This window comes from Triticum dicoccoides, chromosome 6A (assembly GCF_002162155.2).
Source record: "Triticum dicoccoides isolate Atlit2015 ecotype Zavitan chromosome 6A, WEW_v2.0, whole genome shotgun sequence".
Classification (NCBI taxonomy): domain Eukaryota; kingdom Viridiplantae; phylum Streptophyta; class Magnoliopsida; order Poales; family Poaceae; genus Triticum; species Triticum dicoccoides.
The window spans coordinates 542,561,315-542,573,356 of record NC_041390.1 but is presented as its reverse complement, the minus strand read 5'-3'; the positions used below and the strand labels follow the sequence as shown (position 1 = coordinate 542,573,356).

The window sequence follows — 12,042 nt, the reverse complement described above, 5'->3', positions numbered from 1 at the left end:
CCTCATGCGTTGCGCGTGGTGGGCCTTGCGAAAGAAGGCTGGGTTGTGGATGGCTTTGTCGAAGTGGGTCACGCGCGGAAGGGACACGGTTGTACAATTGTGCGGATTTGTCGCTATCCACCAGTCGACTGGTAGTTAGTTGCTTCCTTTAGAAATAAAGTTTTAAGGGCGTAAAACAAAGTTTGGAGTGGATTTTTTTTTTACTTATTTGTGCGCTCAGTTCGCGACGGACGTACCACGCACAGATACCGATTAATTCGGAAGAGGAAAACGCGTGGAACAGGTGATGTGTGATTCTAGACAGTCCAAAAGGAAATAAAAAGTGATGATGTGTGATTCTAGACAACACCCCACAAAAAAAAACCGAGGTGTTCAGTGTTACTCGGCGAAGCAGTGGAGAGCAGACACAACAGTCGTTCGTCAGGGACACGGAGGTGCGAGAAGACTCCCCCAACTCCCGATTCCCCAAAATGGAGGCGGCCGCGTCGTCACCGTCGCCGGAGCAACCGCTGCTGGCACCGCCGCAATCAGCCGCCGGCGCCGGCGCGGGGCCCGGGAGCCAGCCCTCCACGCCCCCGCCCCCGGCGGCCGCGAGGCCGAGCCGCCTCGCGGCGCTCATCGGGCGCGCGGCGGGGCGGCGCGGGCCGTCGATGCTGGTGCGCGAGACGGCGGCGCTGCAGCTCGACCGGAGGCGCGCCGACTGGGCCCACTCCCGCCCCGTCGTCGCGCTCGACGTCGCCTGGAACGTCGCCTTCGCGGCGGCCGCGGCGGCGGTGCTCGCGGCCTCCACCGCCGAGAGCCCCGCCAAGCCGCTCCGCCTCTGGCTCGTAGGATACGCCCTGCAGTGCGTCGTGCACGTCTCCCTCGTCTGCTCCGGCACCCGCCGCCGCCCCGCCGCCCCCGCGCGAGGCCCCGACATCGAGTCCGGCGCCGCCAACAGCTCGGAGAGCGATGAGGGGAACGACGAGGAGGCGATGGAAGAGAGGGCAAGGTAAAGGCAAAACGGAGAACCCCCAAATTCTCCTCCGGTCTCGCTGTCGTTGAGTGGTAGAAGCTGAACTAGGGTTAGTGGGTTTGTGCGTTGTGATATCTGCTTAGCTAGAAATCACGCTTGTGTCTGTGTGTGTGCTTTGATGTACTAACTTCCTTTTGATGATTCCGTTACTTGTGCAGCTCTACGGACCGTTGTGAGTCGGTCAACACGATGGTGTCATTCCTGTGGTGGATCATTGGGTTCTACTGGGTGGTCACCGGTGGCGACTTGCTCGAACAAGGTGTTCCAAGGCTGTATTGGTACCGTCGCCTTAAACCTACACCAATCACGCACTACATTTTTTGTGTGGGAATTTGAATGCTTAATTTCTTGTGGTAACTACTCCCTCCGTTCCTAAATATAAAAGTCTTTTTAGAGATTCCAATAAGGACTACATACAGAGCAAAAATGAGTGAATCCACACTCTAAAATATGTCTATATACATTCGTATGTAGTCCACATTGAAATCTCTAAAAAGACTTATATTTAGGAATGGAGGAAGTAATTTGCAATTGCATACCTGTAACCGAAACCACTAGCAACATAATTTTATCATGTGTTATATCTGGAATTTTGCGACTTGCAAAGTTGAATGCAAGACGGCAGCACAATAACTCTTTTGTTGTTAATAAACGTGTACAATAAACCCAGAGCAAGTGCGCCAAGACACTCATTGACTAAAGTGGTACAATGCTGTCATATGTTTTGAATATGAACATTTATAAGTTTTCAAATCTGTTATCAAGCTAATAATATTAAGCTATTACCCTTTCTGGTAAATACTTAATGCGACTGACATATATAACTGTATTATTCAATCTTCACTACCAATTGGTGAGTGCTAACTTCCTGTTAGACCTAACAGAGTTACCTGGCTCCTGATTTGTTGTGCAGGTTAACTGTAGTTTTTCTCGCGTTTGATGTCTTCTTCGCTGTTTTTTGTGTTGTTGTGGCCTGCTTCATTGGGGTTGCACTGTGCTGCTGCTTGCCTTGCGTCGTTGCAATACTATATGCTCTGGTTGGCCAGGTAATCAGTTCATTCTACATTCTAGAAAGTGTCAGCTACCTTACTACACAAACTGTTATTACTAGCTCATTATTTTCTCTCTTGCATATGTAGGAGGGTGCATCAGATGCAGATATTGGTGTTCTCCCCAGATATAAATATTCCGATCCCAGTGAGAATGGAGAAAAAGGGACAGATGAGGGGGTTATGATTCCTATCCTTAATAACAGTGGAACAGCAACGAGCGAACGGATTCTCCTTCGTGAGGATGCTGTAAGGATTATGCTTCGTGCTTTCTAATTGTATAGTACTAAAACTGTAAAAATTGATTTGTTTGTTTGTGTAGTTCTTCATATTATCTCTGATCTTCATATATCCTATAGGGTATTTCCCACTAGAAGTGAGCATAACTGATCCATTACACTAGAGAGAACTTTGCATGTTATGCCAGTTCAAAAATTCAGACAATCTATTCTCAGAGACCAAACAATGTTCTGAACTACCTATACAAAAGAGAATGGTGCTCAGTTCTATCTAGTCTTCCGATGCTCTGCTGACAGCTTATTTGTTCTAACAGGAATGCTGCATATGTCTCTCATCATACGAAGACGGAGTGGAGCTATCTGCCCTCCCTTGCAACCATCACTTCCATTCAACATGCATCACGAAATGGCTACGCATGCACGCAAACTGTCCACTTTGCAAGTACAACATTCTCAAAGGCAGTGAAAACTGAAAACTCACCGAGGACTTACACTGACGTAACTTCCATACTCAAGGCCTGTATGCATGAACATCCTGGAGCAAGCAGCAAGTGAGAAGCCTTGTGATTCCCGTCTGTTTGTAAACTGATGATATCAATGAGAATCTGTTTGTAAACTGATGATATCAATGAGAGTCTGTTTGTAAACTAGTGATATCTGTGAGAGTTTTGTGAGGATTGTCTGTGCTTTCTGTTTAGGAGGCGAGCGTGTACAAGTGTACATGAATGAGCATTAACATAAAGTGTGCTCTGCATAAGAAGGTCACAGAATAGCTTAATGGTTGGTTATGGACTCACTTTATGCAAAATTGTTACTCCTGAATATCTGTATATTGCTATGGATGTAAAAAGAATAGGAGTGACCACAGAAATCGTAGAAGCAGCTGGGTGAGTATCTGACGCTGCCTTTTTTTATGACTGGAGATGACTATTTCCTCGTCATTTTCTACGGCTGGTAGAAACCTTCATCGGGCCTTTGCTGATACTCCTAGGTTCTGCCATGCTCAGCGCCATGTGAACCAAGATCAAATTACTTGTTCCAAGACACACGACAGATCAACAGTAAACACAACAATTTATAAGCAAGTAATGCACCTATGCACACAAGATTGCTATCGGAAATTCACCTACGGTCCGAGTGAAAAAGAGTCAAACAATTCTTCATCACTCAGAGAATTGTGAGCTGAGCATCCCTAAATCCCCATTGCCACTGACTATTACAAGAAGTGCAAGGTACAATGAGGCTGCACCCAATGACCAATGAGAGACCCTGTGTGAGCTGACATAATGAAAGTCAGTGGTAAACAACACTGCAAAACTACCAGCCATTTGCTTACATTTTACAGGCACCACAACATCTGCATCTAAGTAGTGTATCCACAACGAAAACATAGGTGTTTGATGGGCGGATCCACATCCACCATAGGGTCAGCTGCCCAACTATCCTTCTCCTCCATTGGTTTCCATGGTTCGAAGCTCTGCCCTGTTTGGACGTTGGGAGAACATCTGGAGAACGCCTTGTCCCGCCCAAGCCCCCCTACCGTGTTTCACATATCCCAACTCCACTCGATTAGCACCCAAGCATTTATCTTCTCCACTGGACACCAGATCATGTTTCTTCTCTTCAGATAAAGTACCCATCTCCATAGACCTTCGAGAACGCATCATGCACATAAAAATTCCTCTCCTGGATCATCGCGCAGACGTTTTCAGCGTCTCGCCACTGCCTACACCTGACGTACATATGAACAAGTAAAGTTTGCAGCACCACATTCATCTCAGAGCCAATCTTAATGACATGAGCATGTATCTGCCTTCCGTAGCGCAAAAGCCCTTGGTACCGGCAAAGGCTTAGAAGCCCTGCCAAGGTGTATTGGTCAGGCCTGATGCAGGCCAGCTCCATCTGGCGGTAAATGTTTATCGACGCACCTGGTTGTCCATCCCCTACATAACCCGAGAGGAGAGCATTCCAGGATATCAGGTTCCTCTCGTTCATCCTTAGGAACAGTAACCGGGCAACCTCAATGCAGCCGCACTTTGCGTACATGTCGATCAGCTCAGTTTCCAAAACTACATTCATCTGGTGTATGGCCTTGATGGCATGGGCATGAATTTGCCTCCCGTATTCTGTATACCTTCTGTTGCCACAAAGCTTAAGAAGGTTCACAAAAGTATGTTGGTTAGGCTTTATATTTGCAGACTCCATTTGTCGGAAAACCTTGAGTGCCAAGTCAACCTGCCCATTTTCAACGTAGCCAGACAAGAGTGCATCCCATGCTACATAATTCCTTTCATCCATTCTGTCAAATACCAGTCGAGCATGCTCCATCAAGCCACATTTCCCGTACATGTCAACAAGTGCGCTGCCCCGGATAGCATCAGTGTCTAATGATCTTCTTATCAAATAGCCATGGAATGCACTGCCACTGTCAATGTCAGCCAAATGGGCACAAGCTGCGACTCCACTGCCAAGGGTGAATCGGTCTACAGAGAAACCACATTGCTGCATCTGGATGACCATGTCGAGCGCCTCTTCACAAAAACCAAGACGAACATAGCTTGAGATGATGGTATTCCAGCTCACTTGATCCCTGTCTACCATTGTGTCAAAAACTGCCCTGCAACTATCCATGTCGCCACACTTCCCATACATGTCGATGAGGCAGTTCCAGACAGTGGTATTCCTTTCAAATCCAAGGGCGACCGCCAACGCATGCAGCTGCTTCCCTCGAACCGGGCACAACAACGCACTGCACACCTGAATCGCCATCACAAGAACCGAATCAACCGGAAGCTCCCCAGCATGCCGCATTGCGGAGAAAGCATCCCATGCCTCGTCCCACCGACAAGAACGGACATAGCCTCCGATGATCACGCTCCAGGAGACCATGTTGGCCTCGTCCATCTCAGCGAACGCGTTGCCCGCATCATCCATCAGCCCGAGATCGACGTACGCGCTGACCAGCGCGGTGCCCACCACGACATGCTGGCACAGGGCGCACTTGATGACCACGGCATGCGTGGCCCGGAGCATCCCGCTGTCCTGGAGGCGCGCGCAGGCTTTGAGGACGCTGGGCAGCATGAACCTGCTGACCGGCAGCCCGTCCCGCCGCATCCTGCAGAAGAGCTTGAGGACCTCCGCGTGCCTGCTGGCGTGCGCCAGCGCCAGGATCGCCGAGCTCGCGCTCTTCTCGCCGCTCCTGGGGGGCGCTCTCCCGGTCGGGTCACGTACGCTCGCGCCCTCGCCGCTCACGCGAGGCATTTCGTCGAACAGGTTGTCCGCCGTGTTGGAAGTCGCGACGGTCCTCTCCTGCATTCCGTCGAACGGCCTACGGGGGTTGACGGTTCTTGGGTTGGTTGGCGCGAGCTGTTCCTCTAAGGTGAGCGCGGAGACGGCCACGCGCCGGAGGAGATGGCGGCGGCGGCGGCGGTGGCAGGGGGGCCATTTGAGGTGGGCACGCTGGGAGGTGGGATTGGAGGGGGGGAGTGGGAGCGGCTGTGGATAAGGGTGTAGCAGGCAGGAGTCCATCTTCTGCTCAAGTGAGCTCTTTGCCTCTCGCGGAGTACTACTACTAATGACGATGACGACAGCAGAGTCGCCACGTCTGCAAAACCTATTCAGCTAGAGTACAATGTTTTTTTTAGCCAACACAATGATTCTCCGAAGGAAAATTCGAGATTTTATGAGAATATTGTGAATGAACATTTCAAGGCACATGAAAACACCGTAGAACAAGCTTCAAAAAGAATCATTTCAAGGTACATGAAAATACCATAGAACAATTGTTCTAGGCTTCAAAAAAATATTTCATTTCAAGGCACATGAAAACTTAGAGCCTCTTTGATTCAAAATATTTTCATAGGAATTTTAGAGGATTAAAATTCTTAGAAATTTCCTTGCAAAAAAAATTCTTAGAAATTTATATGTTTGTTGTTTGTCACAGGACTCAATCTTATAAGACTTTCTCCTAAGGATATTTTTTATTTTTTGACGCATGTGACTCAGGGCTCCGATTCATTAAAAAAAAAGATAGAAGAGGGTTGACTAGCTAGTTTGCGAAAACTCGGGCGAAAACTATTAGAACATGCCCATAAGATAGGGCACTCGGGCGGACATGGCTACCCACAAGACCAACACACACCATCGCGGTTGTTCATGACGCCATCATCATCACTTCTCCCCCTAGCAAGCGACTCCGACTTCACCACTGAGGAGCCACCAAGAGCTCTCCCGAACGAACAACATACAAGAAGCATGCCCCTGGCCCTTGGAATGACGGACGACGCCCTTGGAGGAACATCAGCTCCTAACGAATTAATTGCACTGCATTTTATAGGAATTTTGCATCCACTCACACGAAAAAGCTCAAATCTCAGGAATTTTCAGAAGCAATTCTTTTTACAGTAGCAGCAAGAATGAACTAGAGAACAGCCAATGAAGCACACATCCAACAGTTTCAGCACTTGCGTGGCAATCAACAGATGTGTATAACACCGTCGCTGCACCGCTAGACCGCAGTACAGCTCTTCATTCTCCAGTATTAAAGCAACAGTACAAACATTCCAGAGAAAGGTCTGCGTGTTGTACCTCGACACAGACCTAAAACAGCCATGAAAAATATGTACAAGGCGAATGTTTTCCTCCCAACTACCTGTTCCCAATGTTACATGCCGCGGCAGCAGGACTACAAAGCATAGATCTTCTTCTCGTGGTCTTCCACGGCCTCCAGGTCCGACAACCCTTCGCGGACAGACCAGGAGAAGGACTTGCTGCCGCTCCCCCTCCTGATGCGCCGCTGCCTGTCCTCGCCGAAGCTGAACCGCGGGCGCAGCAGCAGGTAGGCGAGGAACAGGAGGGTCCCGATCATGATCGGCCCTCCCACGGCCGATATGGTGAAGGCCATCCAGGCGTGCTGCGGGCCGACCACGACGTAGGCCAGCGACACGAACGCCGCGCACGTGCTGAGGCACGCCGTCCACATCAGCTTGTTCACGATCTTGATGATCTGCTTCTGCGCGCCGGTCTCCCAGGCGACCAGCGTGATCTGCACCACCACCACCGCGAGCGAGATGAAGAGGGCGATGGCGTTCAGGAGGCAGAACACGCGGAACCCGGTGAGCTTGGATATGTAGGCCTCCCCGATCTCTCCCCCGCTGCTAGTGTCCTGGTAGTACTGGCCTGGCAGGTTGAAGATGGAGACGAACGCGATGGACGCGATCAGGGTTGCCACCAGAGTAACCGAGTTGATGGTGTTCTGAACCGCTTCCCTGTGCAGCTTCCGCAGCTCCTTGGCGATCCCCGTCACTCTTTTGTTGGTCTTCATGTTCTCACTGAGCTGTGCTTGCACATTGTGCTTGATATCACTCACGGTTCTCCTTAGCTCTGATGCTTCGTCAACTTTACCGACATTTACGGCATTCTTTGCACCAGCCTCTGATAGCCACTCGATGATTTCCATTTTAGACTCCGCATAGGGAACTTTCTCAGCCAAGTCCATAGCTGTTTCGTTTTGACTATTGATAGCATTGACTTCAAGTGAATCATAGGCGAGCAGAAGTTGAACCATCTGTGGAGATCCCAAAAAAAATATGGCAGAGAAATATAAAGTTGTTAGGTTAACAAAGCATGCTGGGACATAAAGCACGGAGAAAAGCTACCAGTTCAATGAATCTCCCAGGAAGGGAAAACAGGCGTATCTTCTGTTTCAAAATCACACAAGAGTTCAGACAAAATCTCACAGCTTTAGTAGATCAACTGTCCCTACCTCTTTGTTTTGGTCCTTTTTTATTCAGGGGGACAGTAGAAAACTAGAAAATCAACTAGAAAGCACTTGACAAACTACATCAAATTTGTAACTGCACTCGGTAGCTTTCAATTTCACACACGATACCACTGGATAAAATGTTGAAGAGTAATGATATGTGTGTCTCGATCTTAGCTTTATGGTTGTTTGGTTTTTCCAGCTGATGTACAAAGGTATTACTTACATGTACTGAAAAATACGTACACAATAGTAGCAGAAAGTCAACAAGAAGACGAATACAGTTTTTATAGTGTTCCATCCTTCATATGTGATGGGCACACATTTTTGCTACACTTTCTAATTCACTAAATACTCCATCTAAGAGTCCTTGTCCGAAATATATATATGTTACTTTGGGAAAGTATGGAGTTACTCAAATTACCAATCCTGTCAAATTGAGCACGATGTAGCTAATGCCCAAATGGCTGTGTCATTGTCTCATATATAATCTTGGTCAAGTATGGTCTAATAGATTTGAAGTGGTATGACATCAACTAATATCAGTCTCAGGCTAAAGATAACTGCAGAAATTTTACAGCTCTATCTAGAAGATCTTAGTAATTGCAACTGTGAGTATATCTTACAGCTTTCCATTAGTTAAACTAGATTCCTATGACGATGCAGTAGTCCAAGGTGGGCAGGTTGTTGAAAAGAGTGAATGAAAGTATAACAGAAATGTTTAGGTATATATATTCCAATCTAAGTAAGGTAGGGTTAACCAAAACGATCAAACAAACAGGAGAAGATACATGCAATGTGCTCATCATGTAATTTTAGAAAATAAGTATACCTGGGGCCTCCATTTTCGTGTAGCTATATGTAAGGCTGTGTTTGCCTTCTTGTCACGCACATTGAGTATGGAAACATCAGCCATCAGCAATTCTTCCACCACATCTATGTTTTTACCCTTCACGGCCATGTGAAGAGCAGTTTGTCCCTTCCTATCTTTGACTGCAACAATCCCCGGGTCCCTCTCAATGAGTGCTTTGACAATGCGATGGTACCCTATTCTTGCGGCATTATGTAGTGATGTCTTCCCATTTTTTCGCACAATCTTTATGCAGCTATCGTCAGTGTCCAATATAGCATTCACCACATCCAAGTGATCTTTTACGGCAGCAGAGTACAGTGGACAAGTGTTGGACGAGTCACACACTGAGCAAAGCTCAGGCCAACGCCCCAAAAACTCCTTGACAACCTCTGTTTGGAAAGCAATTTATCAGTCTACTTGCCAAGAGAAAAAATAGCATTCCTCATTGAACAATAGCTGCTGCATCAGCAGAACCTTGAAAAAAGGTAGGTAGTTCATGCTAGAAGTAGAAAATCTTAGGATTCTTAACCGCATAAAACACATCGGTATCCGATTTCCTTTTGATTAATCGAAAAGTCACCATTATTATCACTGGCACAACCACAACCCTAGATAATTCACATACCCTACGTCCCTACCATACACATCCAGTGCCATAGCGCAATCGATCGAACTGCGAAGCCCAGAACACCAAACAGCTCAAAAAGCTATCATGTATTCAGCCTGATCTAGCAGCCCTGGGCTGAGCTAAAATCTAGCAACACACTGGGCTTAAACATCAAAGGGTTCCAAACACAGACTGGACTTGGCTCGTTCCAAAAACCCAGCGGAAACTACTAATCGAGCGAGAAGAGGGGCTCACCAGTGTGCCCTTGCTTGGCGGCGACGTGGAAGGCGTCGAGGTCGAGGCGGGAGCGGAGCTTGGCGGCCTCGAGGTCGTAGAGCGGGAGGAGGAGGCGGACGACCTCGAGCGCGCCGGCCTCCGCCGCGACGTAGAGCGCGGACTCCCCGGCGTCCGTCTGCGCGGCCGCGAGCGGCGCGGTGGAGCCGGACGCCTCGGCGCCGGCCAGGAGGCGGCGCACGGCGTCGGCGTCCGCGGATCGGACGGCCGCGAAGAGCGCCTGGTGGGAGAGCGGCGGGAGATCCATCGGCGGGCGGGCGACCAGCCGGAGAAGCGGCGCGGCGCTGATTCCGCGGGGTGGGTCGGCGCGGGGGAGGGGAGGGGGGAGGGACTGGAGGCGCCCGCCGTCGCTGTCGCCGCACTGCACTGATTGGTGCGGGTGGACTCGGCGGGTGGGCTCTTGGTTATCGGAAAGTAAAAGTCCTTCTGCTCAGAAAAAAAATATTGAAAGTAAAATGCTGCCCGCCTTTGTTTCGAATCTTCCTTTTCTGTCTCTGGGAGTGGGAGAAAGGTGAAGGACAAAAGCAGCGACGCGCATCGCATGTGTTTGCCGCGTTGGGTGGTTGTGGCTTTCCTGCCTGATTTCCTCCCTTCGTCATCGATATATTCTTGCTTCGTTTTGGTATTTTCAAACATAACGAGTTCATTTGAAGCAAACATAGTTCCTAAAACATAATTAAACATAGTTCAGACTACTACTACTCCGAGTCTACTTCAACTACATCAAACATAAAGCTACTTATCGTCGCCAGAGCTGCTCCCAGAACTCGTCCTTGAAGGGGTCGTCGCACTCATCGTTCTCCTCCTCCGAGTCATCCTAGCCCAACGAATCAGACTCGGCGGGGATCACCATCGAGGGGCCGGCCTCCTCCTCCTTCTTCAGCGGCTTCTTCTCCTGCTTGGCCCACGCTTCCCAAAAGGACTCGTGTTTGGCCTGGACATACTCCGGATGCTCCCACGGGAACCACATCATCGTCACGCCGCCACTATCGTCGGGAGCAACGAGAATCGCCGATTTCTTCTTCTCCTCCTCCTCCTTCTCGTCCATCCATCGAATCTTCATATTCTTCGGCCCGATGAACTCCACATCCGCTCGGGTTTCGATCTTCGGGAAGTTCATCTCATGCCTCAGCCGACCGGAACACCACGCAGCGATGTCGTACGCACACGAGGCCTCGTCATTGGAGTCGAATGGGTCGATCCAGTAGCGATAGCCATCGCACTGGAACTCCGCGCCGAAGTTCCCGGATGGCTTTGTCCGCACCCCGAAGAAGCCGGTCTTGCTCTTGGAAACCTTCTTTGGTGGCATGGCGGCAGCGCCGCGATGGCTGAGCTCCAAATCGAGCGACGATAGGGTGCGATGGAGCGGGGGAACGGCGATGAAAAAACTTCAAACAGAACGGTGTCGGCAGAGCGAGGGGAACGATGGTGCATTCGGGCAATTTAGAGGCGTGAGGCGACAGAGCGGGGGAGGCAACGAAAAAGTTTCAAATGGAGCGGCGACAGCGGAGCGAGAGACGACGGTGGATTCTGGCGATTTAGAGTTGTGGGGCGGTGGAGCGGCGGCCGATTAGACGGCAGGAGGGGTGGAGACACCAGATCTATCGACGATGGGCCGGTGGCGCGGCAGGGTGCAGCGGGCAGTCGCTCGGGCAGGGGGAGGGGGAGGGATCCAGGGTGGCTGGCGTTCGCGCGGTGTGCGGCTGGTTTTACATCACCGCGCAACTGCAGATATATATTTGCATCACCAAGTGATGCAAAATACTTCAAATGTAGATTCTGAGTAATTTTTGTTTACATCAACATCATCTGTTGAAGGGGTTTTTTGGGGTTCAAGTGATGTAAGAAGTAGGTATTTATACATCTACATCATCTATTGTAGATGCTCTTATGACCTATACCTACTAATAAGGTAATTAGTCCTTCTGTCCGTCCATCGTGAAATTCCCCCTAAAGTTATTACAAATTACATCCAATGCCACCGATAAATAGAAAAATGGTTTGTTTTTTTGCTTAAGTCGCCGGCCGTCTCCCAAGATTCATGTACAGTTATCCCCCTTACCATCACATGCACATGGGTAGCCCGAGTGGCTTGAGCCCCCAGATTCGAGTTTGAATCTTGCTTCTTCCCCTTTTCTGTTTTTTTCTCTCAATTTTCGTTGGCGTAGAATAAAGTTGCATCGTTCGGTATATAATAGCATCTTTTAACCTTTTTTGGCAGATT

At 49.2% G+C, this 12,042-nt stretch overlaps 3 protein-coding genes across 3 annotated transcripts; 1 reads left to right on the top strand and 2 right to left on the bottom strand.

Moving 5' to 3' along the window:
- Positions 1 to 369: 369 nt before the first annotated feature.
- Positions 370 to 3,125, top strand: LOC119317795 (E3 ubiquitin protein ligase RIE1-like). Its single transcript, XM_037592291.1, has 5 exons — positions 370 to 991; positions 1,174 to 1,293; positions 1,929 to 2,061; positions 2,155 to 2,313; positions 2,618 to 3,125. Exons 1-5 carry the CDS (start codon positions 471 to 473, stop codon positions 2,774 to 2,776), a joined length of 1,092 nt encoding a protein of 363 aa, XP_037448188.1. The 5' UTR covers positions 370 to 470; the 3' UTR covers positions 2,777 to 3,125.
- Positions 3,126 to 3,445: 320 nt separating this feature from the next.
- On the bottom strand, positions 3,446 to 5,831 carry LOC119317794 (pentatricopeptide repeat-containing protein At2g13600-like). The gene has a single exon (XM_037592290.1). The coding sequence runs from the start codon at positions 5,829 to 5,831 to the stop codon at positions 3,927 to 3,929; it is 1,905 nt and encodes a 634-aa protein (XP_037448187.1). The 3' UTR covers positions 3,446 to 3,926.
- Positions 5,832 to 6,783: 952 nt separating this feature from the next.
- Positions 6,784 to 10,080, bottom strand: LOC119317793 (ankyrin repeat-containing protein At2g01680-like). The gene is made up of 3 exons (XM_037592289.1): positions 9,780 to 10,080; positions 8,897 to 9,306; positions 6,784 to 7,869 (listed from the first exon to the last, which is right to left on the bottom strand). Exons 1-3 carry the CDS (start codon positions 10,063 to 10,065, stop codon positions 6,988 to 6,990), a joined length of 1,578 nt encoding a protein of 525 aa, XP_037448186.1. The 5' UTR covers positions 10,066 to 10,080; the 3' UTR covers positions 6,784 to 6,987.
- Positions 10,081 to 12,042: the final 1,962 nt, after the last annotated feature.